The sequence below is a fragment of the Alternaria incomplexa genome (assembly GCF_024043165.1).
Source record: "Alternaria incomplexa strain BMP 0042 chromosome Unknown scaffold_1, whole genome shotgun sequence".
Classification (NCBI taxonomy): domain Eukaryota; kingdom Fungi; phylum Ascomycota; class Dothideomycetes; order Pleosporales; family Pleosporaceae; genus Alternaria; species Alternaria incomplexa.
In genome coordinates, this window is record NW_026249850.1 from 404,475 (window position 1) to 431,305 (window position 26,831).

General features: G+C 52.4%; 8 protein-coding genes across 8 annotated transcripts; 4 read left to right on the forward strand and 4 right to left on the reverse strand.

The window, feature by feature from the left end:
• Positions 1-385: 385 nt before the first annotated feature.
• On the forward strand, positions 386-7,797 carry J4E90_000145 (uncharacterized protein; the record flags this gene model as incomplete). Its single annotated transcript, XM_051429743.1, has 4 exons — positions 386-447; positions 497-561; positions 617-7,347; positions 7,408-7,797. The coding sequence occupies 4 exons, from the start codon at positions 386-388 to the stop codon at positions 7,795-7,797; spliced, it is 7,248 nt and encodes a 2,415-aa protein (XP_051295230.1).
• Positions 7,798-9,944: 2,147 nt separating this feature from the next.
• On the forward strand, positions 9,945-11,794 carry J4E90_000146 (uncharacterized protein; the record flags this gene model as incomplete). The annotated part of the gene is made up of 2 exons (XM_051429744.1): positions 9,945-10,813; positions 10,864-11,794. 2 exons carry the CDS (start codon positions 9,945-9,947, stop codon positions 11,792-11,794), a joined length of 1,800 nt encoding a protein of 599 aa, XP_051295231.1.
• Positions 11,795-12,648: 854 nt separating this feature from the next.
• Positions 12,649-13,932, forward strand: J4E90_000147 (uncharacterized protein; the record flags this gene model as incomplete). The annotated part of the gene is made up of 1 exon (XM_051429745.1): positions 12,649-13,932. The coding sequence occupies one exon, from the start codon at positions 12,649-12,651 to the stop codon at positions 13,930-13,932; it is 1,284 nt and encodes a 427-aa protein (XP_051295232.1).
• Positions 13,933-13,976: 44 nt separating this feature from the next.
• J4E90_000148 (uncharacterized protein) lies at positions 13,977-15,317 on the reverse strand (the record flags this gene model as incomplete). Its single annotated transcript, XM_051429746.1, has 6 exons — positions 13,977-14,285; positions 14,342-14,489; positions 14,539-14,607; positions 14,656-14,783; positions 14,834-15,010; positions 15,063-15,317. 6 exons carry the CDS (start codon positions 15,315-15,317, stop codon positions 13,977-13,979), a joined length of 1,086 nt encoding a protein of 361 aa, XP_051295233.1.
• A 544-nt stretch (positions 15,318-15,861) lies between these two features.
• J4E90_000149 (uncharacterized protein) lies at positions 15,862-16,702 on the reverse strand (the record flags this gene model as incomplete). Its single annotated transcript, XM_051429747.1, has 3 exons — positions 15,862-15,946; positions 15,998-16,595; positions 16,648-16,702. 3 exons carry the CDS (start codon positions 16,700-16,702, stop codon positions 15,862-15,864), a joined length of 738 nt encoding a protein of 245 aa, XP_051295234.1.
• A 4,495-nt stretch (positions 16,703-21,197) lies between these two features.
• Positions 21,198-22,111, reverse strand: J4E90_000150 (uncharacterized protein; the record flags this gene model as incomplete). Its single annotated transcript, XM_051429748.1, has 2 exons — positions 21,198-21,547; positions 21,604-22,111. 2 exons carry the CDS (start codon positions 22,109-22,111, stop codon positions 21,198-21,200), a joined length of 858 nt encoding a protein of 285 aa, XP_051295235.1.
• A 1,917-nt stretch (positions 22,112-24,028) lies between these two features.
• Positions 24,029-24,781, forward strand: J4E90_000151 (uncharacterized protein; the record flags this gene model as incomplete). The annotated part of the gene is made up of 2 exons (XM_051429749.1): positions 24,029-24,434; positions 24,651-24,781. The coding sequence occupies 2 exons, from the start codon at positions 24,029-24,031 to the stop codon at positions 24,779-24,781; spliced, it is 537 nt and encodes a 178-aa protein (XP_051295236.1).
• Positions 24,782-24,912: 131 nt separating this feature from the next.
• Positions 24,913-25,593, reverse strand: J4E90_000152 (uncharacterized protein; the record flags this gene model as incomplete). Its single annotated transcript, XM_051429750.1, has 2 exons — positions 24,913-25,520; positions 25,590-25,593. The coding sequence occupies 2 exons, from the start codon at positions 25,591-25,593 to the stop codon at positions 24,913-24,915; spliced, it is 612 nt and encodes a 203-aa protein (XP_051295237.1).
• Positions 25,594-26,831: the final 1,238 nt, after the last annotated feature.

Here is a 26,831-nt window from a genome sequence, read left to right on the forward strand (position 1 = left end):
TCATTGGACTATTGTGTGTACAACAATGACACGGGTACTTTGCCTTTACGAAGGAAAGTGGGATAGATGGCATGTGGGGTGATTGATCCAGTCTTTTACCTTTGCTCGTGCGGTAGGCCTGGCCACACTCACCCGGTATCCTCACCGCGTTGCTAATCACGGGCTGGTGTTGCGGATCCCCGGTGTGCGCTTTGGGTTAGCTCCCGAGGCTCGCGTGAGGTCAATGCGCTAGTCCGCGTTCGTGACATACGGCTGCAGCGTCCAGTAACTTTGGCAACACCAATTCTCCCCACGCGCCCCTCTACAACACTCTTTCCGCTCCTTTTCATGGATGGAGTGAGACCACAAACTCTTGCTGCGAAAGGCTTCCGTTGAAGCAGTCAAGATGTCGCAGCAGGGTCCCCTTTCGGCCAACCTGGACCGCATAGTCCACGACCTACGGTCAAAGTGAGCTCCATACAGTACAACCATTGCGACGGGCGGCTGACAAACCAAGAAATGACGAGACGCGACAGCGAGCAGCAACCGCGCTGCGACAGCAGGTCGAATCGGCGCATCGAGGTGAGAGACAACGCGAAGAACCCCGCCCAAGCTATGGGAAACTGACGTTGTGCAGAACTCGCGCCCAACGTCTTCACCACATTCAACAATGAAGTTTACACCAAGATCTCGGGTCTCATCGTCACCGGCACCGACTCGAACGAACGCATCGGCGGCATCCACGCGCTCAACGCCCTGATCGACTTCCGCGGCGACGATGCGGGTCAGAAGACGACGCGGTTCGCCTCATATCTTCGGGCGGTAATGCGGGGTCAGGACATCACAGCCATGGTGGTTGCGGCTAAGGCCCTCGGACGACTCGCAAAACCCGGCGGTACACTCACGGCGGAGCTGGTGGAGGCAGAGGTCAAGGGCGCATTGGAGTGGCTGCAGCTGGAGCGCCTGGAGAATAGACGCTTCGCCGCTGTCCTCATCCTGCGCGAACTGGCGAAGAACTCGCCTACCCTCATGTACCAATGGATTGCGCAAATCTTCGAGGTCATCTGGGTCGCCCTACGAGACCCAAAGGTCCTCATCCGGGAGTCCGCCGCCGAGGCGATCAGCGCCTGCTTCGAGATCATATCCCCCCGCGACTCGCAGATGCGCCAGCTCTGGTTCGGAAAGGTCTACGACGAGATCCTACGCGGCTTTACCATCAACACGAACGAAGCGATTCACGGTTCCCTCCTCACCATGAAGGAGCTCCTCGACAAGAGCGCCATGTTCATGAACGACCAGAAGTACAAGGAGACGGTTGAGCATGTACTGAAGTACCGGGAGCACCGCGATGCGCTCGTACGGAGGGAGGTGGTGCTCATCATACCCATCCTCGCTGGTTATTCGCCAACCGAGTTTGCGACCAAGTACCTACACCAGTGCATGCTACATCTCCAGGGTCTTATTAGGAAGGACCGCGACAGGGACAAGGCATTCGTGGCCATTGGACAAATCGCAAACGCGGTCGGAGTCGCCATCTCACCATACCTGGAGGGCATCCTAGGCTTCATACAGGAGGGTCTGATCGCGAAGGCTCGTAACAAGGCCGCTATTAACGAAGCGCCCATCTTCCAATGTCTCAGCATGGTAGCGGCAGCCGTCGGTCAGGCACTCACCAAGTCTGTTGAGCGGTTACTGGATCCCATCTTCTCCTGCGGCTTGAGCGACGCACTCTTCCAAGCTCTTGTAGACATGGCTCATTACGTACCACCATCACGCCCTATGATCCAAGAAAAGCTCTTGGACCTTCTCAGCCAGATTCTTGCTGGCCGACACTTTCTACCCCTCGGCAGTCCCTTCCAGATCTCACAACCTCCACAAATATGGACACGCGACCACAAGGACCCTTCGATCATCCCCCAGCGGGAGGCAGAGATCGCGCTGGCGCTACACACGCTCGGTAGTTTCGACTTCACAGGCCATGTGCTGAACGAGTTCGTCCGCGATGTTGCCATCCGATACGTTGAGGCCGATAACGCTGAGATCCGGAAGCGCGCCGCCCTGACTTGCTGTCAACTTTTCGTCAAAGATCCTATTGTTCACCAGACTAGTACTCATGCAACAAAGGTGGTGGGCGACATCATTGAGAAGCTCTTGACTGTCGGCGTAGGCGATGTGGAACCCGACATTCGGTGGGATGTCCTCATGGCACTGGATGTACGTTTCGACCGTCATCTCGGAAAGGCAGACAACGTCCGCACTCTGTTCCTCGCTCTCAACGACGAGGTCTTTGCTATCCGAGAGGCTGCTATGTCCATCATTGGCCGCCTGACGGCCGTTAATCCTGCCTACGTCTTCCCTTCCTTGCGCAAGGTCCTACTTCAGCTGTTGACTGAGGTCAACTACGCCAACAGCCCTCGCAGTAAGGAAGAGAGCGCCAAGTTGATTAGTAGTCTAGTCGGTGCCGCGGACAGCCTAATCAAGCCACTGATAGATCCCATTGTTGAGGTTCTGCTACCCAAGTGCAAAGACTCAAACCCCGAGGTTGCTTCAACAACGCTCAAGGCTATTGGCGACCTCGCCACAGTCGGCGGCGAGGGTATGGTCAAGTACATCAAAGATCTCATGCCCGTCATCCTAGACTTTATGCAAGATCAGACGTCGGATGCTAAGCGATTCTCGGCTCTGAAAGCTCTCGGACAGCTGGCGACAAATGCCGGCTATGTCATAGAACCGTACCGGGAATATCCAGAGCTGATGAACATTCTGATGAGCATCGTCAAGACGGAACCAGAAGGTGAACTCAGAAGGGAGACTGTTAGGCTCATGGGTACCCTTGGAGCCCTGGATCCAGACGAGTACCAGAAGATCATGGAACAGTCACCCGACAAGCACCTGATCTTGGAAGCGCAGGCTATCACTGATGTCTCGCTCATCATGCAGGGCACGACTCCTTCGAATGAGGAGTACTACCCTACAATTGTCATCAGCACGCTCATGGGACTACTTAAGGATCCGTCTCTTGTGCAGTACCACACTGCCATTGTCGAAGCTGTCATGAACATCTACGCGACCATGGGACTGAAGTGTGTTCCTTTCCTCAGCCAAGTTGTACCTGGCTTCCTTCACGTTATCCGATCAACGCCAGCTGGACGCTCGGAAGGCTATTTCAATCAGCTTAGCCAGCTTGTTCGAATCGTTCGCCAACACATCCGACCCTATCTGCCCAGCATCCTTGCGACGATCAAGGAGTACTGGAGTAGCAGTCCGCAGCTACAGGCTACCATTCTTTCATTGATCGAGGCTATCGCCCGCTCGCTGGAGGGCGAGTTCAAGGTCTACTTGGCTGATGTTCTGCCTCTGATGCTCAGTGTTCTTGATTCCGACCAGACCGGCAAACGGTTGCCATCAGAGCGTGTGCTACACGCCTTCCTCATCTTCGGCTCCAGTGCGGAGGAGTATATGCATCTTATCATCCCGGTCATGGTCACAATGTTCGACAAGCCAGGCCAACCCATCCAGATCCGGAGACATGCCATCGAAACACTAGGACGTTTATCGAAGCAAGTCAACGTCTCGGAGTTCGCTGCGCGTATCGTGCATCCCCTCTGCCGAGTGCTTTCCGGTAACGAGCCAACCCTCAAGCAGACTGCGCTCGAGACGCTCTGTGCACTCATCTTCCAACTTGGTCCGGACTACATCCACTTCGTACCGACCGTCAACAAGATCCTCATCGCGCACAAGGTACCCCATGAGAACTACGGACGTATCGTATCAAAGCTGCAGAAAGGCGAGCCACTACCTCAAGATCTCAGCCCTGATGAGCGATACGGCGAAGACGATGAAGACTTGAACCCTGCGGAGATCCTCACTAAGAAGTTGGCGGTCAACCAGCAGCATCTCAAGCAGGCCTGGGAGGCTTCTAACAAGACCACCAAGGAAGACTGGATTGAATGGATGCGAAGGTTTAGTGTTGAGCTCCTCAGGGAGTCGCCACAACAGGCACTACGCGCCTGCACACCACTCGGCAGTGTATACAACCCGATCGCGCGTACTCTGTTCAACTCGGCGTTCGTCTCATGCTGGACTGAGCTTTATGATCAGTATCAAGAAGAGCTTGTTCGATCCATTGAGACAGCACTCACGTCGCCTAACATCCCACCTGAGATTCTTCAAGTCCTCCTCAACTTGGCAGAGTTCATGGAGCACGACGACAAAGCTCTACCGATCGATGTGCGGATACTCGGTATGTATGCTGGAAAGTGCCATGCTTTCGCCAAGGCACTGCACTACAAGGAGCTCGAGTTCAACGCGGAACAGAATTCCAGCGCTGTGGAAGCCCTTATCAGTATCAACAACCAGCTGCAACAGACCGACGCGGCATTTGGTATATTGCGCAAGGCGCAGAACTATGCCGACGTAGAGTTGAAAGAGACTTGGTTCGAGAAGTTGCAGAAATGGGACGAAGCCCTTGCAGCTTATCAGAGGCGCGAACTCGAAGAACCCGACTCTTTCGATGTAACCATGGGCAAAATGCGCTGCTTGCACGCTCTAGGAGAGTGGGACCTGCTTTCCAGCTTGTCGAAGGAGAAGTGGGCCAACGCGACGCAGGAGTATCGTAAGGCGATAGCACCGCTCGCTGCAACAGCCGCCTGGGGTCTGGGTAAGTTTGCTGATATGGACAACTACCTCGGTGTCATGAAGGAACAGTCGCCTGACCGCGCTTTCTTCGCGTCCATTCTCAACATTCACAACAACCGCTTCGAGATCGCTGTTGATGAGATTGCCAAAGCTAGGAAGGGTCTTGATACAGAGTTGAGCTCGCTCCTCGGAGAGTCTTACCAGCGCGCCTACTTGCCTATGATTCGTGTGCAGATGCTGGCAGAGCTCGAGGAGATCATGCAGTACAAGCAGAACGAAGGCAATCTTGAGAAGCAGCGAAGCATGCGCAAGACTTGGATGAAGCGGCTTAGAGGACTGCAACCGAATCCTGAAGTCTGGCAGCGCATGATCAAGGTCCGACAGCTTGTCATCTCACCAAAGGAGGGTACGGACATGTGGATCAAGTACACCAACCTTTGCCGCAAGAGCAACAGGATGAACCTTGCGAATAAGGCGCTCCAGAAGTTACTCGACATCGAGAGCACTGGCGACAGCACTGTGGTTGAGTTCGTCCGTAACAACGCCCATGAGATCTCGCACCCAGTCGCATACACGACCTACAAGTACATGTGGGCCGATCAGAACTTCAAGCAGGAGGCTCTTGATAGTATGAAGGACTTCACCGGGCGACTGTCTGAGGATCTCGCGATGCGAACTCGGGCTGCGACCAACCCGATGATGGGGCAGAACGGAATGAACGGTATGTCCAATGGTCAGCACATGTTCACGAACATAAACCCCTTTGCTGCCACCAACGGACACAGTGGAGTTAATGGCATGAATGGTTCAAGCATGCTAAACGGATCATCCATAGGTGCCTCACCTACTGAACTGGCCGAGAGCCATCGCCTCCTCGCCAAGTGCTACCTCAAGCAAGGTGACTGGCAGCAAGAGCTCCAAGACGGCGAGTGGGAGCATGAATTCGTTCACGAGATCCTAGCCGCTTATGCGGCTGCCACACGCTACAACAAAGACTGGTACAAGGCCTGGCACGCTTGGGCTCTCGCCAACTTCGAAGTCATCAACTCCATCACATCTAAGTCTGACCGAGAGGCTACTGAAGTGCCTAATAACATCATCCACGATCACGTCATCCCGGCTATTCAGGGCTTCTTCAAGTCAATCGCACTGTCTTCAACTAGTTCGTTGCAGGACACGCTCAGGTTGCTTACCCTGTGGTTTAGCTATGGTGGACGGGAGGGTGTCAATCGCACTATCACTGAGGGTACGAAGTCTGTGCCAATCGACACATGGCTCGAGGTCATTCCACAGTTGCTCGCTAGGATCAACCAGCCCAACGCTGTGGTCAGGCAATCGATCCATCAGCTGCTCATCGAAGTCGGCAAGGCGCATCCTCAGGCTTTGGTCTTCCCATTGACTGTCTCGATGAAGTCAGACGTGTCTCGACGTCAGCGATCCGCTAAGGAACTCATGGAGGCCATGCGCGAGCACTCGCCGAAGTTGGTCGAACAAGCAGATCTCGTGAGTCACGAACTCATTCGTATTGCTGTGCTCTGGCATGAGCAATGGCACGAGGGTCTTGAGGAAGCCAGTAGGCTCTACTTCGGCGACCACAACATCGACGGCATGTTCGCTACTCTCGCCCCACTCCACGCCATGCTCGACAAGGGCCCAGAAACTCTACGTGAGATCTCTTTCATCCAATCATTCGGCCGTGAACTTCAAGAAGCCCGGGACTGGTGTAATACATTCAGGACATCCGGTGAAATAGGCGACCTCAATCAGGCATGGGATCTCTACTACCAGGTATTCCGCAAGATCGCTCGCCAACTACCGTCCTTGATGACGCTTGAGTTGCAGTACGTCTCACCAAAACTCAAGGACGCGCATGATCTTGAGCTTGCTGTACCCGGAACGTACCAGGTTGGCAAGCCGGTTATCCGGATCATCTCGTTCGATCCAGTTGCATCCGTCATCCAGTCCAAGCAGCGACCCAGGAAGCTGGAAATGCGCGGAAGCGACGGCAAAGCACACACCCATATTCTCAAGGGCCACGAAGATATTCGTCAAGACGAGCGTGTCATGCAACTCTTCGGCCTCTGTAACACCCTACTCTCCAATGATGTGGAGTCTCGCAAGCGACATCTTAATATCCAACGCTACGCCGCGGTCCCGCTTAGTACGCAATCCGGTCTGCTTGGTTTTGTCCCTAACAGCGACACTCTACATGTGCTCATCCGCGAGTATCGTGATAGTAGAAAGATTCTCCTCAACATTGAACACCGCATCATGTTGCAAATGGCGCCGGACTACGACTGCCTCACGCTCATGCAAAAGGTGGAAGTCTTCGGCTACGCGCTCGACAACACCACAGGCCAAGATCTCTACCGCGTCCTATGGCTCAAGTCCAAATCCTCAGAAGCCTGGCTCGACCGCCGCACAAACTACACGCGTTCGCTCGCCGTCATGTCCATGGTCGGTTACATCCTGGGTCTCGGTGATCGCCACCCTAGTAACTTGATGCTGGACCGTGTCACCGGCAAGATCATCCACATTGATTTCGGCGACTGTTTCGAAGTAGCCATGCACCGGGAGAAGTACCCAGAACGCGTGCCGTTCCGTCTCACGCGCATGTTGACGTATGCCATGGAAGTTAGTAATATCGAAGGTAGCTACCGGACGACTTGCGAGCACGTCATGCGCGTGTTGAGGAGTAACAAGGAGAGTGTTATGGCTGTGCTTGAAGCTGTAAGTCACTTCTATTCCCCATACTCCCACAGAGATTTGTTTTACTAACGACCCAAACAGTTCATCCACGACCCCCTCCTAACCTGGCGCCTCAACCACCGCGACACCTCCCCCGAGCCCAACTACCCCTCCGAACGCCGCCAATCCATCATGGTCGCCGACCCCGCGAACCCCAACCCCAACGACCCCCATCAAATGCCCAGCATCGTCGGTCGCCCCCGCCACCGCTCCTCCATTGCTCCTCCCCAAAACAACGACGTCGACGCTAAGGAAGTGCAGAATGCACGCGCCTTGCAGGTTCTCAGCCGTGTTAAGGAGAAGTTGACGGGTAAGGACTTTGGTAAAGGAGAGGAGTTGAGGACAGAGATGCAGGTTGATCGGTTGATTAAGGAGGCGACGAATTTGGAGAATCTTTGTCAGCATTATATTGGGTGGTGTAGTTTCTGGTAGGTGGACTTGTTTCGTCGTTTGCTGTTTTGTCAGTAGCGAGAGCCAAGGCAGGGTATGGGTATGAGCGAACGAGTGTTTCATGGTTGGGTGTTCTTTGGTAGCATTAGCGTTGGCATGGCATGGTTTTGGGCGTGGAGTTCCGGGCTGTCATGGGCGATGTTTCGTGTACTTTTACGATAACTTTCCCTTTGCTTCAACTCCAACAGCATTGCAGTGGTGCTTTTGGTGTTGGGGGATATGAGATGTGTGGGGTTAATGATGAACTACTGCCTTATGACCAGTTCTCTATATGATTACGTGAGTGTTTTGCAGTGGTGTTGAAAACGGGTTAGACGGCGTAAATATTGGTGTGTTGAACACATACTACTGGTCATACGCGTTGTTCAGATGTCAAAAAAGGGTAGGCGGATAGAATGCTACCTTTGGTGACTTGCCCTGCCGTGCTTACCGTCCAAGATACAGTACATGCCACAGGGTCTGACTAGTCAGCCCGTCAGTAACGCTGATGTCTGCATGAACTACTGACAATGCATGAAGGGTCTTCCATGACGTTGTTCTGCGTGGAGACATGCATGGAAGGATCCGAAAAGACTGGGTCTAGTACTGTCGAAGGTCGCTAAGACGAACGTCGCCCGCCATGCAAACGTGATTTGTGGACATGAAGAACTTGTGGTAACATGTGCCGGGGAAAGTATAGAACGAGTGGGGTCTAGATCATCTACATGTGTACCATTTGCAGAACGGGTTCTCTTTTCTGCCGTGCTTGCCAGTACCCAGGCGGAACAACGGCACAAGATGCACCATGTTACCAGCTGTACGGATTCAGTGGTCTAGACTAAACTCTGGAGTTGATATGTTATATGCCGATTCTTGTCCGTGAAGTATATAACGCAGATTTCTCGGCATTGTAAAGACGGTACCCTCTTTGACGGGTAAAAGTGGAGTAGGTTACCGTGCTTAGCTTCCTGTTGTGTCACCATGTCCCATGCTGGTAATGTATATTCTTGGTATAGTATTCGTTTTGAAGTCGAATTGCTGCAGCGGGTTCGACATTGCATCTCGGCTGAAAGCTGTTGACAGAACGGTAATCAATTTACAAGTTTGAATCGAAGGTTCAGAGTATCTACATTCGGATACATGTCTCCGCACGTCACGCGTACGGATCCGAACTAAGGACAGACTTGTAGGCTAACGGTCTCCGCAGTGTAGTCGCAATCGAAGATGCCGTTCTTGCCAGCTCCAAGGAGCGCATGTGACGTGGTAGAAGAATCGTGAGGGGATCTTCAGCCGTAATAACCGTGAGATCTACATGAGAAAGTAGAGCAAAAATGGTTTCAAAAGCAACGGACGTGCTACAAGTAGTACGGTCCAGCGCGTCATTGACCTCGAAATGCTTGCTAGTGAGCCTGCTTGTCGTATCGCGGAGTAACGCCCGGCAAAACATCAACGACTGTCAGAGCTGAATTTGTCGAAGTGCTTATGTTGGGCCACTTGATGGTTTGAAATTTGGTGTTGGGCAGTAGTTCTCGGCCGGATCGGCCCCTGGCCAGCCGAAACGTCAGAACGTCCGAGAACCCACTGGGCACGTCGAATCCTTATCATGGAGACAAACTATTCCCGCCAGTGACGCGGAAGGAACGGGTGTAGAACACAGCCACACAAATGATGGTGACGGCAACCTGCAGATGGACAGTTCTGAAACGCTTGGGTTTGCTCTTGGGTTATGTTCCGCATTGCCGCTAACAACGCGTCTTCCAAGGGCACCGGCTAGATAGCCGAGATGGTGTGGCCGCTATGGCCATGTCGACGCAACTTTGCTGGCCTCTGGTTTGTCGCGACTGGAAGTGCGGCAGATCGACGGGGTGGGGGGCTGGTCAAAAACTGATGTAGCGGTGCTCTTATGGGAGGCGCGTGCAGGTACATAGGGTTTCTTATCGCCGGACTCTTTTTGTTTCAGAATCCAGAGGTTCGTCTTGAGGGTTTTTGTGCAGTCTTTTTCTTGTGTTTGGCGTCGAGTCGAAGATTTCGACACGTGCAACTGCGAAAAAGGGGTGTGACATCATTCGGTCATTGCTGAACCACAATTTCCGACTCCAGCTGCCAATTCGCTCGCCCCGCATGTACCGCTGCGGCTCGACCTTGGCATCATGAACCGCAACACGCAGAACCTCGCGATAGGCCGCTTGCCTACTAACGACAGCTTTCCGCCTTTTTCCAGCGTCGTCCACAGACCGGCGTCCAGTTCGTCCACCGCCTCGGTGTCGAGTGCAGAGGAGAGACTGCAATGGCGCTCGCACCCGAATGTCGCGACGCCGCATCCGGATCCGACGAACCAGAATCCCTTCGATGATCCCAGCCTCACATTGGCAACGCCGCTGAGTCGCGATGAGCCCGAAGGCCTTTCCAACGACGTGCAGAAGCAGATTCAGCGCGAAGAGGAAGAGATAGAGTACCATGGCGACGACAACGAGAGGGTCGACACGAATTCTACGGAGAAGACTGACGATTCCATACGCGAGAACCCGACGGCATTGGCTGCTGTTACCAGTAGGAGCACAAAGCGCAGCGTTCCAAATGGAGATGTGCCGGAGAAGAGGACGAAGTTGAGCTTCAAGGAACGGATACGGCATTTCACCTGGACTTGGTTCTGTCTCACCATGGCTACCGGAGGTATCGCAAACGTCTTGTACACTGTCCCGTTCCGCTTCCACGGCATCTACGCGCTTGGGTGTATCTTCTTCATCCTCAACATCGTTCTGTTCCTGTTCAACGTCGCAATGATTTCTTGCCGGTTCTACTTCTACCCGCGAACATTCAAGGCTTCCTTCCTACATCCCACCGAGTCGCTGTTCATCCCTGCCGCTATTGTCAGCTTTGGTATCATCCTGATCAACATCAGTCAGTTTGGAGTCGACATGGCTGGAGTGGGAGAGTGGCTGGAGCAATGCATGATTGTGTTGTTTTGGATGGACTGTGGTCTTGCTGTTTGCTTCTCCATTGGCATCTATCTGCTCATGTTCGTGTCTCTCTTTCATCGTATACTGACAAGTATGCTAACAAGTGCAGGTGGTCCACCACGACTTTCACTATCTCTCAGATGACGCCCATTTGGATCTTCCCAGCATACCCTCTGCTCATCATCGGACCTCATGCTGGTAACCTTGCGCCCAAGGTTGAAGATCCTACTATCTCTCTTACCATCATCCTGACTGGGTATGTCATCCAAGGCATAGGCTTCCTGGTGTCGCTCATGATCTACGCCGCCTTCATCTACCGTCTCATGACGCAGAAGCTTCCCAAGGAATCTCTCCGCCCGGGTATGTTCATCTCCGTCGGTCCCTCTGGCTTCACGATTGCCGGCGTCATCATGATGGGCCAAGAGCTCCCAAAGACCGTACCCAGCGACTTTATGGGCGAAGGAAACGGCGAGCTCGCAGGCAAAGTCGGCATGATCTGCGCAAACTACATGGGACTATGGCTCTGGGGTCTCGCACTGTGGTTCTTCTTCGTCAGCGTCGGTGCGCATTGGTCGTGTGCCCGGAGAGGCAAGATGGACTTTGCGATGACATGGTACTCCTTCATCTTCCCCAACACGGCTCTCACAACATCCACCTTCGCCATCGCCAGAGCCCTCAACGATAACAGAGCCATTGCTCTGATCGGCTGCGCAATGACCATCGCCCTCGTCATGATGTGGTTCTTCGTCATCTTCATGAACGTACGCGCTGTCGTCATTCACCAGATCTTGTGGCCAGAGAAGCAAGAGGATAGGACTGAAGGTGGATGGAAACAGCAGAGTGCAGAAGAGCAACAGAGAAGACAACGGGAAAGAGAGTTGGCTGATGGTGGGGAGAGTATGAGGGGCAGGGCGTGGAGTCGTGCCAGAACGTTGACGAGGCCTCGTGAGAGTGATCCTACGACTAAGGCTATGCCGACGCTGGAGAGGTCACAGACCGATATTGGGGCGAGGAAGAGGGGGTGGAGCTTTAGGAGATAAAAGACAGGATGGTGGTGTATGTGGTGAGTATGAAAAGTCTGAGGAGTTTGTTATCTGCATAGAATTTGTCGTCGATACCCCTTAGAGCGATGTTTTGGTCGAGCGTTAGTATTCGTTTTCGGTAGATATGTATGTTAATTGGATATTCCCTCTTCGTAAACCAGTCACGTTCGACTCGAGTGTACTACTTGCTGGCAAGCAACTTCCGCTCGTGAGCTTCTAGTGAAACTTTCAAGACTGGAACATAATGCTATTGGTGTATAGCAAGCTCAGATCTCCTCCGCCTAAGTGTTCCAGCACTTGAGAGCTGCAAGTCGGGCGCGACGGGGCTAGACCGAATCAAGCTAAGAGCCTTGGTATCCCGAACAGACGCACGCGAGTTCGTCGCGTCCTCACGCTGCACACGGCAAATCCTACTCACGCGTTTTGCTCGTCTTCATCGCTGCAGAAACGGGACACAACATCAATCGCGCTTATCACTAGATCCATGTCTCTCAACATGCTGTACGCGATATTTTGTACTCAGCCTGGGGCCTGCCAGGCTGCAGGGGGCGAAGCAGCGGTCCATCGAACGCAGGCCAATCACTCGTGCGTGGTGGCGCTGTTGAGATGACCTGGCACGGGGGTCAATCTCAGCCTCTCCTCCCAATCTTTTGTTGCGGCACACCACTTCCCTCGTCGCTATCCTCCTGTTTCCCTCTGTGTACGCGTTCTCCTGCTCCGCGAGAATGGATCTCGATAGGGAACAGGGCCGCTTGCCCAGTATCTGGAAAACGCCGACTGCCGAGCGAACACTCGAACGGATGACATACCAGCATTCATCACATGCCTACGACAGTCAAGTTCTTTCCAAGATGGGTTACTCTGGGAGTCTCGCTCAGCCTTCAGACGCCAATGATCTACCTAACGTATCTGGACTTTCGGACGATTACGAACACCCGCAAATCTCTGAGCACCGGCTTGACCCAAGTCTTGCCATCAGGGCGGTTGACTCAAGTCATGTATTCGGAGCGCCGGAAAACGATGGCATTAGTCCCGGCCTCCTTACTAAAGTCGACCACGAAAGGCATACCGGCATTTTCAGTCAACCGCAGCTAGCAGATGAGGAAAACGTTAGACCTGCGAATTTGTCCAGCGCGTGGACGCCAGACTTATACATGTCAACTGGACTCATACAACATGATGATCAAAGCAGCAATGAACCACCATATCAACACATGCGTATGCTTGGTCATGGCGGAAGCGCAAGCGTGGAGCAAGTCCTCGATCTCACCACGGGCTCGGTGTTTGCGCGGAAAATCATCAGAAACGTCTATGCTCGTAATATCGACAAGGCGAAACGGGAGCTCCTGAACGAAGTCCGGATCATGCAACGTCTGGCTTCCCATCATCATATCGTCAACGTGCACGCTGCTTTTGTCAATAAAAGAGAGCTCACTATGATACTCGAACCGGTTGCAGATGGCGGAGATCTGGCCGGCTATCTACAAAACTACCGTGACCAAGGCTTCCGCCTGCGGGGCGAGGTGAACAAGAAGAATGTATACCAGAATCTCACCCTGCGAAGAGCTTTCGGCTGCTTATCGTCGGCATTGGACTTTATTCATGGTCAGACCATCCGACACAAAGACATCAAGCCCCAAAATATACTGATCCACCAAGGAAAGGTCATGTATACCGATTTCGGACTCTCGTATGACTACGGGGATATTGGCCAAAGCACAACCACTGGCAATCCGCAGGGTATTACCAAAAGGTACTGTGCACCAGAAGTGGCTGAGTGGGAGAGGAGAAACACAAAGTCAGACGTGTTTTCCCTTGGTTGTGTATTCATCGAAATCCTACTAGCGTTGGCGAACGATACCTACTACGACGATATATATGGACCGGCTTTCCAAGAAGCCGTACAGTCCTACAAAGATGCCATACCCCTACCATGGATTATCTTCGAAGATGACGATTGTCGACGGCTCAACGACGTCGTTCGAAAGATGATGCGGATTGAACCTACAGCGAGGCCTTCGGCCTACGAAGTCGCTTATACGATCATCAAAAGCTTTTCTAGTTCCAATTATTGTTCAATATGTGACATTGCATTCAGGCAGAAATGGGAAGGCTGGTCTCAAGTACGGTCATAGAATAAGACGACCGTGTTGAGCATTCCATGTTGAGTCAAGCCTGACTACAACATCGGCATACCCTCCATACCCGGCAGCGCCGCCAACCAGCCATCGCGCTCCTCCTTTACACGGTTGGGTACAAGACACTTGTTTCCATCAGCAGGCTGCTGCGTCTTCAAGCTACCGCAGTTGGCACCCATGCAGCCCTTCGCATCATCCATAGCCTTCTGCAGCGAGTCGTCCTTCCAGCCGAAGACGTAGTCTCCATGCTGTCCATACCCAGTGTTGTCACCGGTGGAGAGGACGAAGGGTTGCGAGCCATCGGCGGGCCACTCCGCTTTGTTGTTGAACTTGCTGGTGTCCCAGACGATCTGCAAGTACGTTAGCTCGGCCAACACGACTAGATGGTGTATGTTTTGGGACCGACCTCGAGCATGACCTGTGGGATCTTCACGGGATGAGTCGATGGGCAATTGCCACCAGTACCAGTACCAGAGAACAGAGCCGGGCCGTTGGAGGGGTACGCGACGTGCGATTTGTGGTCGGGCGAATCGAGGTTCTTTCCGTCCCAGCATCTGTCGCAATGTCAGTAGGCTACGGAGTTGTCGCGTGAAGGATACTTACGTTGGGTAGAGAACGTTGCTACGGATACCACCCGGGCAAGGTGTCGTAGGGAAGCCTTCAGTGTCGAGTCTTGGAGCGTCAGCATGGTCATAAGTACAACGAGACGGGCATGCTCACTTGGCATCCTGGCAAGGCGCGGCATTATCGCCACCGAAGTTGGGCGCGTTGTAGCATCGGAAGCAAGTCTGAGTCTTCATACCCTTCGAGACGCGGTTGGTGGCATCACCAGTGAGCATGCGGAAGCCCTATATGCTGTGTCAGGGCATGAAGTTGCATGGAGAGGTATATGGCTTACGGGCTTGAAGGCGGTGACTTGGCCCTTGCCTCCAGAGACATAGTAGACGACAAAGCCTCCGGTTGTCTTTCCAGTGTACTTGTCGTTGAAGAGATCCCTGTTAGGGATTTGAGGTACGCGCTTGTATGTTCCATTGCGGGCCTTGAAGTAGACATTCGCGGTCCAGTAGTTGGAAAGCTGTCACCCAAACCGTCAGCTTGATCGTCTCGTATTCATCACCTTGACTTACATCCTCCGAGTACCCGCAAGTAGTGCATGTCGCAAGCTTGGCGATATCCGTCGATTGCATCGTGACGTTGAATGCATTTCCTCCAACTACCTGATGCATGTGCGGCGAAGGAGCTTGGCCTGGGTTGACAAGAGGATCGATACGGTCGATAACATTCTGAGCGCACCCAAAACGCAACATCGTGAAGCCCTGAGAGCCACCGAACTGAGGCGCAGCCTGCGCAACGGCGGCGAGGAGGAGAGTAGGGAACAGCATGAAGATTCGCAATTTCTCTTCACAGAAGGATGTGTAGATGATGAAGAAGTACAGAACGAGGCAGAGAAGACGCCTTGTAAGATAAAGTACTCCAAGGGATGTTCTCCGAAGCTTCCATACCTGCCCAATGCGACCCACACACAAAGGTTTGCTATCCCACTCAGCTTTCACATTCGTCATGCAACTGCCGACCCCATCCGTACCAGAAAACTGATATTAGGGTCACCACAACTTCACCTAATGCGTACGACCTCGTAGCATCGAAGCAATGTCGGCAGTTGCGGAACTAATATGTTGATCCCGCATTCGGCTAAAGGCTTGAGATTACTTCACCAACCTGACCACTTTCTTTAGACGACATGTGGTACCGGAGCATGGGGATCGACGTCTCCTCGTGGGGATACAGTCAATTACATGGGAATGGAAGTGTCGTTATCGGAAAGATCGGTGTCATGACATGAGGCATGGATTGATTCTCGTGTCCTATTCTACCACACTACTATGTGTTGACACCTCAGCCCCGCAAGTCCAGAGTTGGGAACGACTAAGCAGGCGCAGGGATAGAGCCCGCAACAGCCTTGATGCCCGCGTTCCAGATGTCACCCATGCGCGCGTATCCAGCGACATTCCTATAAGATCAGTCAGCTGAGCGATCTCCAGATGAACGAGTCAATACTTACGGGTGCAGGTTATCGCTCAACTCGCTGCTCGTGCTGAGGACGTTCATATCGACAATGGAAACCTTTGATCCCTTGCTGACCCTGGAGGCGACGATAGCAGGCAACGCGTTGTTGAAAGTCTTGATGTTGGCGTTAAGACCCGATTGTTTCGATGGAATGATCTTGGCCACGACAACGACGGCGTTGGGGACTGCCTTCAGAACGTCATCGAGCAAGAGTCCAAGTCGTCTCGGCGCATCAGCATCTGGCTCTGAGGAAGGGTTTCCTCTGTTCAGGTCGTTGGTACCGGCATGGAGCAGAACGACGTTGGGCTTCAATGCAAGACCACCGGCAGCAACGCCGCGGATCTGGGAGATGGTGTAGCCAGGGAAACCTTGGTTGTCCTTGTCCGCCATGGTTCCGGACTGTTGCGTGCCGACGAAGTCAACGGTGTAGCCACCAGACTTGAGATCGGCCAGCAGCCGCTCGCGGTAGCCATTTGAACCGCCGCCGTTGATGTAGCCCCAGGTGATGGAGTCGCCTAGCGGCAGGATGCGAAGGTTTTTCGACTGGCGTGCGACGAGCGCATCGGTGGGAAGACCATTGACGAAGGATAGGACTGCATCTCGTTAGTCACGTGTGCATGTGTCCGATACATGTAAGAGCCCTACAGAATGAGAGGATGGCCAATGGCAGAGCCAATCGCGTCATCATATTTGACAGCATCGTGATCAGATATCGAGGTCTTGTCAATAACGCGCAAGCGACGCAGCCAGAGGCGAGACGCCCTTTTGATGTAGAACGCCCAGCTTCATCGTACCCCAGATTTTGTCCATGCGTGCTTGTGCACCCTCAAAATGGAACACATGGCGCCAGTTTCTCCGTCGATTTGATGAAGCCGAGAGGTTAGCGCATGTCGATTCTGATTAACCTGCGACAGAGCTCGTGGACGCGAATTCTCCGTAGGCAGAACTACGGCTAAGATGGCGGCGGAGTGGAGGTACCTAAGGGGGTTTGTGCGCCATGTCGTCATGAAACGACGCGACTTTCAACGCGCGCGAAAGGATCACGTCTTCGATTAGAGCTCACATTGCGACGCGCTATTGAGAGCTTCGCGATAGGTATGATGCCACCACAACATCGCCGTTCACGCACTCGGTGTTCTGGGGCTGCTTTTAGCCTCGGTTCCTGACCTTGATGTTTCGATGTTTCAATGTGGAGAGCAATTTGGCCTTGACAGCTGTCCCTAAATCTCCCCGCATCCTAGCTCGATTGGGTATAGTTCAGACGATAATAAGATGCCCGCAACACCAACGGCCCCTCAGCCTCATAATCTTTCGCATCGAGTGCGTGTTGCACAAGATACCCTGAATAGGTATGCGAAACATCTTGATGAACAGCCTTTTCAGCACAGCTGAATGGAACAACTGCTAGGTTTTCTAGTCGTGTGTTCAACTGAAGCCTACCTGTTGGTCTCTTAACTGAGCTTGGCAGTGTCGAGATAGCTTCTGCCATCGCCGAAGTCACGAATCAGTCCATCTGAACGCCGTGGTATAGTCATGGACTGTCCATCCTATCAATACGAGAGCCTGACTGCGTCCGATCATATCCGTCTCATCAACATTCTTCCTGCAAACCGGGGATCGGCAATCAAGCTCAGTATTGAGCATGCCGACATCAACTCGCATCCCGAGTACGAGTGCCTGTCGTATGCCTGGGGAGAAGATGACCATAAGCTGTCCGTTACGATCGACGATTCTTCGCTACTGGTCACTGCAACCCTTTATGTCGCACTCGAGCATCTTCGCCATGCATCACAAGAGCGCAAGATTTGGATAGACGCTATTTGCATCAACCAGAAAGACATCGCTGAGCGCAATAGTCAAGTCGCTATCATGAGGAAGATTTACAAGAATGCGACGCGCGTAGTTGTGTGGATTGGACCTGCCACCGAGTCGAGCGAACAGGCCATGGAATTTTTGGAGATGTTGGCTACAGCTAGGAAACATCGCAAATGGTATACGAGAGATTGGTCCAGGTTGGATAAAAAGGTATCTGAACCAGCTAACAGCCCAACCTATTGGGAGAGACTGAAGAGTCGCCTTGTACGAGTATATGCATCGCTGACGCGGCGAGTTCATCAGGCTAAGGAGCCAAAACCTGACCCGCCAATACCAGACCCGCCAGTACCAGACTCGCCAATACCTGACCTGCCAGAATCAGACCCACGCTTGCAAGAATTGATTGACCGCCGGTACGACGAATTCGATGAGTACACGGTGGCTGTGGAAACTGCGGAAGCTACAAAGCACGATTTCGCCGTGACAGGCATTCCCGTACTGTATAACATGGACGGCAATCCCTACGACGAGTATTTCAGTAATGAATGGGAGGCCTATTGGGAGGCCCTCGATGAGCTACTTGCTCGCCCTTGGTGGGAGCGGACCTGGATTGTACAGGAGATATGGTGTGCTTCGCATGCAATACTGCAATGTGGCACTTCCATAGTTGAATGGAAAACCTTTCAAATGGCCATGGATTATTCCGAAGCATGGGACGATATTGGAGATGCTCTGGAAGGCATGAAAAGAAAGTCGCAGTGGGATACATTGCGACGACGTTATACACTGGCGATAAATCTTTCGAAAGCAAGAGTAAATGGAAGTTCGCTGTCGTCGCTGCTTTGGAATACTTGGGATCGCGCATCCACAGATCCAAGGGACAAAGTATTCGTTGTGTTGGGATTAGTGGGCGACGTCGAAGGCGTCTCTGTGGCGCCTGATTACCGCAAGTCGGTGGATCAGGTGTATCGAGAGACTGCGCATCACATCGTAGCAAAAGAAGGTCGACTTGACATCCTACTGGCGGCCAGCGGCGTTCATGGTAAGGATGGCTTACCGTCATGGGTGCCAGACTGGCGCCGCGAGGCGTACGCAAAGAAGCCGGTCCTACTTGTCAATCGCCATCTCTTGATGACCCTGTGCTATTCGGGGTCTACTGATATGGTTGTTCTCCAAGGGCATGGCTATCGAGCAGCCGGTAACTCGAAGCCATATTGTTCCTTCAGCCAGGATTTACATGTGATGACGGTACTAGGCATACAGTTGGACAGTATTGCTGAGGTATGGGACGTAGATATCGCTGCCATGCGCGACGGTGAATTCATCAAACAGGCCTTCGACTTCATCATCAAATCAAAGTTTGTGTCTACCGAGGCACGAGAGATAGTGTCAGCGGAAAGAGCAAACTTCGCCACTGAACGGCATAGTTCGATCGTAATGACGACGCTTACTGGCGGGGGTAACGTAGAGTACGATATGAGAGCGCCGACGATGAGAAACATCATGCTACAACGGCGGCTTTTCGTGACGAAGCAGGGATATATTGGGATTGGCCCAGTAGAGGCCCGGTCCCGTGATGTGGTCTTCATCATCTCTGGCTGCAATTTCCCGATCATACTTCGACCGAGAAAGGACATGTTCGCGGTTGTTGGTGAAGCTTACATGAACGGCTACATGGCCGGTGAAGCTCTGGCCCTGGCTCCGGCTCGTCCGTGGAAGAAGATCTCGATACTGTAGGACAAAACTATGAAGCATCAGTATTTGCTCGGTTCGAAGCTTATCTACCGTTCTAAGTATTCTGCTATCGTATAGCAGAGCTGCACGTTGAATGGAGGGCGTGTGACCTCGTCACGGTCTACTCCTTGTGAGTTAGTGCGGTGGCTGTGTGGGGTCCTCCTCGGGGCCCTGTAATAAGCTTCCCGCTTGGCCGACACGCAGCTGCCTCACTTCTTTTCTCAATTCTTTTGAGACAACCAACGCTACCTTCAGCAGATGGCAGCACGCATTGCGACGAAACTTAACCGATCAATATGGATAGCAACTGAGGTGGAGGGTTGGGAAGTTTCCATCGCTGCGCGCGCGCGCGATGGAGAGCGCGACGCCCAGTTCCTAAAATACGCGACTGCCGGCCTTCAACCCGGCGCAAGCCACGACACAGCACATCGAGCAGTTACACAACTTCGACGTGAGGCAATACAGCCCTCGTTATGACGATGCTGTCTGTAAGAGGGCAATTGTATGTGCCCACGTGTCTAAGAGGCTCTCACAAACCGGTGAAGTGCTCTGCGCGAGAAGCCATACGCGTATACACGTGCGAAATATAGGTGAAAAGACTGCTCCTTATATCTGTATCCCATCACTTTTCAGCACTCAAGACGCATGCTACTTTTCGTCTTGTCCTTTCTCTCCAGCCTCTCTCTCTTCCTGACATAATGGCATCGCAGCATCTCTGGACACTCTTACCTTTAACCTATCTCGTGCTTTTGTTCGCTCGCGCGTTACCTGCCTATGGCGTTTGCTACAGAAGCGATGGACTATTAGACATGGTTCCACGACCCTGTTCCGGGTCAAACATGTGTTGCTACCTCAATCGAACCGACGGCTATGCAGACGACGTGTGTATACAAGGCGCCTGTTACAGCGACTACTGGAAAGGGCAGTACTTCGTGGTCGCATGTACACATCAGAATTGGGATGAGGAAGGCAGTGGATGCAGTCCACTGTGGGAGGCTTGTGGTAAGCATCATCTTCGAGAACTTCTATCGCGGGGCACTGATTGTGAATGCTAGGTCGCCAACCAGATTATACCCACGTCTCGCCCTGTGGTGATGGTAGCTTTTGCTGCGGCAAAGGCAACGCTACATGTTGTAGTGACCATTCTGGTGTATATGTGAACGAAGACGGAACGAATATCATACGTTCAGACTCTGGCAAGATTGAGGATACCCCTTCATCATCATACGCGCCGCCCAGCACTCCAATTCCCACATCGTTGCAAACAAGTTTCTCCAAACCAACTAGTACGTCGGCGTCCAGCCAACTGTCAGAAACAGCGACAGCGGCTATTGCACCGTCATCAGATAACTCAAAAGAGGGACTAACGACTGACGCTAAAGTTGGGATTGGGGTTGGTGTGCCTGCTGTAGTTGTTGCGGCTTTTGGGGTGTGGATGCAATGCCGAAAATGGTTGCCTTACCGTAAGCGGTGGTCTCATCGTTGAAGGTGCCACCGTAGGAAATCCATATGTCTACGATGCCAACCAAACCGCAAATCCAAGCGTAGAGAACGATCTCAAGAAGAACGTAGCATGAGACCAATGGAAAGAATGCCAGTTGCCCAAATTGCCCTATGAACGCCAGTAGTAGCAGCTCTATCATCAGCTACCACAAAACCTCCATCAATCTGGCATGCATCAACTGCTCACAGTAATAAGGTTCAAGAACGCCTAGTAGATGCGATCCCCAATCATTGACGAACCACTCGATGTAGAATGCCTTGGCGAACTCCCAATATTCCGGGTACCACCCTGACATCTCCCAGTCGATGATCGCAGCCACCTGACCATCTTTCACGATGATATTGTCAGGTCGGAGATCCCCATGAGTGAAGACAATACCATGCTTATGTGCATTGACCATGCCACGAATGTAAGAGCCAACCTGGCCTTTGGACTTGGCGATAAAGGCGTCTATGATTGTAGCATTGAAGTCTCCTATGCTTCTGAACGGACCTAGGTATCTCGTCAGAGATGCGCTGCTAGTACTTGGAATTGGTGTAACAGCTGACCTCGAGAAGATGTTGACCATTCTAAAATATTATCAGTGACTGGTCCTTCGTCCACAGATCCGATGTAGTTCGCTGGCGGAAGACAGCGCAGCTCTTCCATGTGCTTCTTGAGATCCGCCGAGATTGCTTGCTTCTCAGTAGAGGTGTGTTGATCCCATGACTTCCCTAAGTCTTCGCCTTCGATAAACTCCATGAAGATATATACATCGTAGACGGTCGCATGATCATTAAGGTCTCGATCTATGGGTCCGTATGCATATGCTGCATATAGTTTTGGGACGGGAATCGATGTCTTTTCAGCCACATACAGCATGTTCTTAGCTTCGATGAGAGAAGCATGGTGCCCCCATTTTACTGCCATCGTTGGTGACATCTTCGCGACCATGCCAGTAATACTCTCTGGGTTCGATGCGTGGAACTGTTCTGGAGTAATGAGTTCATGTCCTGGGTCCAGGTATTGCACATGGATCTGTGGGCTGGAAGGCATTGAACTGAACAGCTCGGGCATTGCGGCTGCTTGATACGCAACGATAGGCTAGTAACTTACATGAGTAATACAACACACATCTACGAACTTTCACTTACATGCTGCACCTCATTCTTGAACACTACCATCTTGGAGCGGCCTGTGCTGGCTTTCATCAGAAGGGATCAGCTATTCTATTATCCGCTCGAAGCAGCACCGCAGATAATGTCGATCCTATTGTACGAAGCTTTGGCAGCGAAGAAACAAGCATCAGATAATTGATGTTAGTGCGGCGACATCTTTTAGGTACTTCGTAATGCGCAGTTTAGGAACAGACAAGAGAAGGTACGCTGCGCTGCGCTACGCGGGGTGCCGGTGCGGGGCAGCCTTCTTGCCTAGTCTGCCCGAGGAATTACCGCGACATGGCAGATTCAGTACGCCCACTCCCACACCATCTAGATCAACAGTCACAAAGTTCCCACAGATGATATGAGCGAATGCGAAATGCCGTCCGTATCTACATGAATCGAAGCGCTGTCCACATTGCAGCAGCATGGGGCTCGAAGACTAATACACGGGGAGATGTAATGGAAAGATCTCCGAGAAAACAGCGAAGGAAGGGCACGCAAGGGCCGCTAACATGCATTGTTCTCATACAAGAACCGTTACTGCTCTTGTTCTACTGAGTCAAACCCTAGGTAGCGATAGCGCATGCCATTTAGAGATAAGCATTGCGTACCTCATACATCGCCTACGCAGATACGCTTCTACGACAAACACGTTACGTCATGCCATTCCAATCAACCAAGGACGAGCTGCAACAGAGAGAACATCTCAACCATTAAGAAGGCATTGCGATGTCATAAAAGACAGTAAAGTCGTTGTCTTAGACGTTACTAATCATTCTGCTCTAGGCCTCATGCGCAATTAGCAGTGCGCAACAAGACAACATTTTCCAGTCGCATGAGGACGTGGACTTCTGGAAGGAAGATACCCGTTATCTGAAAGGGCAACCTTTGCAGTAGAAGTACCGGTCGCGCTCCAAGTATTGACCACGCCCTTACTTAACACATGTATGAGCATCTGGCAAAATGCATACTCCCGCCAATCAGCGCGCTTTGAACGAATCAGCTCACCTACCATCTTGGGGTCTGATCCTCACCAGTGTTCAGTCTGACCGGCTTCAGCTTTCTGTCTTTCTCAGTCTTTGCACCTTCTATAGGCTTGCTATGCGAGCTGTGCCCTGTCCGGTGGCGTCTGGATTACCGTATGCGAACGCTGCTCGCATGACAGCCCATACTGCAGCCATGAAGGACGAATAGGCCGCTAGGGGGCCCTTCACTGGATCATTCAGGGCATATCTTGCCATACCCGTTGCAACTGCGTCATAACAGCAATATATGTCTTGGGTTGCAATTACTTGGCGTTCCTGGGTCTGCGATAGCCAGCTCTTAAGCATGCTGGGTGCCTGGGGGCTGCTGCGCACACGTTCGTAGGTTGACATCTCAGTCTGATCTCTTGTTATCCTTTCCTCTGCGGCCTGAATTTGCTGTCGATTCTCCGTTCTCTCATACTCAAAAAGAGGTTTTCGACATGGCAGATCCCAGCTATGCAGCAGCTGAGCCGGGCGACTTCTTCTGTCCAGATGGTGGTACTTGGTGCGTCAACAATCTGACATCAGAATGGACATCACCTTCAACACGAACGCGTGACTCAATGGCGCTACCAAGCACGAAACTGACAGTAATCAGGTACGTGTGCGAGACAGGCACAAAGTTCGTCGGGTGCTGCATGTCGGATCCGTGCCAGCATGCCTGCTTCGGCGATGCACTGAAACCAGCGGGTCGTAATCCAAGACTCAACAATATCTCGCCTGGCGCATCATGTGGTGGTACAACACCCTTCTGGACTTGTTCAATGGCTCCGACATTCTATGGATGTTGCAATGAAGATGCGTGCATGAACAACTCGACATGTCCAGAGGGGCAACTAGAGCCAGCGTTCTGGGACCGACCCGACCAATACTACTACTTCCATGACCTGAACGTTGCGCTTTCGTCCACTGTTCCTGCGCCCACGGCATTTTCAACTGCTGTCAGCACATCTGCGCCCGCCAGTGATACGCCTACAGCCACAGCTTCCGCCAGTTCCGAAGGAGTCTCTGGCGGGGTCATTGGAGGTGCCGTTGGAGGCTCACTCGCTGGTCTCATTATCATCGCCGCAGTCGTGTTCTTCCTGTTTCGCCGCCGGCGCAACAAGAAAGCCAATGCCGAAGCAGAGGCAGCCAATGGCCAGGTGATACCAAAAGCCGAACTGGCATCGCCTACAACAACAACTGGTCTCGCTCCGTCAAACGGATTCTCACGTACGCTTCTATGCCATGAAACAGATGAATCTCATTACTGACTGTGTATAGCACCGCCCACGTATTCTTGGGACACTTCTGGCCACGAACAGAAATGGGCACAACACCAAATTGGGGCTGGAGAAATGATGGGAGATACAAGAAACCGTGAGGTAAATGCGAAATGCGCCGATAGCTATGGGCCTGCCGAGCTGTATGGGGCTCTACCGGCAAGAGAGCTTGAGTCGCCAGAGTACACTCCGAAAGTAGCGCAGGGACAGTCCGCCGATGAGACGTCGAAGCAGCGCGAAGATCGCTCGGGTGCCACTAGCGATGAGAAAGCGGCAGCTGTGAACGCGCAAACGTAAAGCACTTTTCGCTGTCTATGAATAGAGAGACTGAAGCATCGCACGGCTCTGTATGTTAGGATCTTGGAAACCATCATGTAATCGACTCCACGCTAACGACGATGCGCGACGCTTTCGCTTTCTTTGTGCCATCACGACCGATCCGTGTACGGCCAAATTCTCCTCATCTCCTCCGGCGTCATGCCAAATTCACTGCTCCTGCGCACGAACTCTTCTAGCAATTCTTTGTTCTGCTTTTGTTTCGCAGCGAAGTCAAACATCGGGTTGATCCAGCTTTCGAAATCCGTGCCAAGGATTCCCCTCGCAAATTCGTGTACTTTTTGGTAGTTACTGTATTTTTGGAACTGTTCCTCGTGCCTTTCCAGGTCCTCTTCCCCGAAGTTGAGCGGACACTCGCCTTTGAAGCCGATCTTATTCCATACAGCAGCAATCTCGATGAGACATGCGCGAAGCGATATCTCACCCTCTTCCGAGACTTCTCCACACCGCACGAAGAGCTCTGGGAGGAACGATGGTATCTGCAAAGCCTCCCAAGCGTCCATATTGTTAGATGCACTGCCGACTTCGTACACTTTTGCCCATTTATCCTGCTCGAATTTGTGCTCAGCCAATTCCTTATCCTTAGCATCCATCTCATCCAGACCGGATGGTGGCTCTGGGAGCTTCATAGTACCCAATTCGTAGTCCTCGTTGACGGTGAGAAATTCCGGGAATCGTACTTGTAGTAGCAATGGCGAGACTACAATCGACTGCTAGTCGATGATGGACGTGATTTGTGGTGGATTTTGCCCTGAGACGTAGATATTACCCATGTGGAGATCTGTGTGCCATAGTAATGGTTTGGAGACTTCCCCGATGAGTGCGCACTCGTGTAGTCGGGACATGACCTGTCTGGTCATATTGAGAGCATCGACCTGCTCATCGAAGGTCCCTCGCGGTGAACCAGATGTTATTGCAGAAGAGCGCTTCTGCAGAATAGCGAGCTCCCGTTCGACTAAAGCCGTTCCAAACGAAGATACACTTGTCCCTAAATAGTAGAGTTAGCTACGGTACGAACCACCCAAGATATGTGCTTACACGGTCCCGGGTTCAAGTGAGGGCGCACAGCCGCAGCTCCGTCTGGAGCATGCCACCCTCGCTCACATGATGGGCCTATACAAAATTCCCCGGAAGGATCCATCTCTTGATCGAGAGGAATGTAGGTATCGGTTTCTACCATGGATTTGGAAAGGTAAAGACTTCCGCTTGCTGGAAGTCGAATCTCGGTCATTTGACCCTCAAATTCGGTCAACTGACGTAGGATGCAATACCGATCCCAGTCATTTAGATCACCCCATACTTCGAATTGCTGAACCCCGGGAGCCTTATCCATCATGATGTACTCAGCACCGACCGGATTTGACCGATCAGCGTTCCATGCTAAAACTTTCGGTGCTGGGACTTGAGTATACTTGTTTACTGCCAACAACGATACGATGAGCCGATGTCACGCAGGCTTTCCAGAACAACGGGGACGTACGGTATTTGAGAACAGCTACCTCCGAAGCCGTGGTGTACTTGGGCGGCCCTGCGATAGGAAAGGGTATCTTCGCAACGATCTCACTGCCATCTTCTTTGCGTAAAAGAAGTGCTTTGCTGAACCCTCCTTCCATCTTGTCGATCGCGCAGATGGGCGAATGCGGCCCACCAGTAGTCGCAGCTACAGCACAAAGCTGGTCTACGTCGAACGTCACATATCTGCGATCAACCGCTTTTTTCTCGTTTGCTAAGAAATGTCCGTTCGTGTACTTGAACACGTCCTCGCGATCGATCGGCTTGCCTGCTTTGGTTGGCTTATTGACGAGGTTGGGACCGCGTAGTAGTTACCCCGACATGTTATGGTGAGGGCTCGAGAGGCCTGGGTCGCGGCAAGACGTGCATTGAGCCGAAACGAATGTCGCTGTATAATGCTGGGTCGAAGCGCTAATAGCATGACTGCATCGTCATGTAGTATCTCGGAAGGCCACAGAGCACCCAGGTATCGGCTGCGCTGGGTGACGCGCTCGCGTGC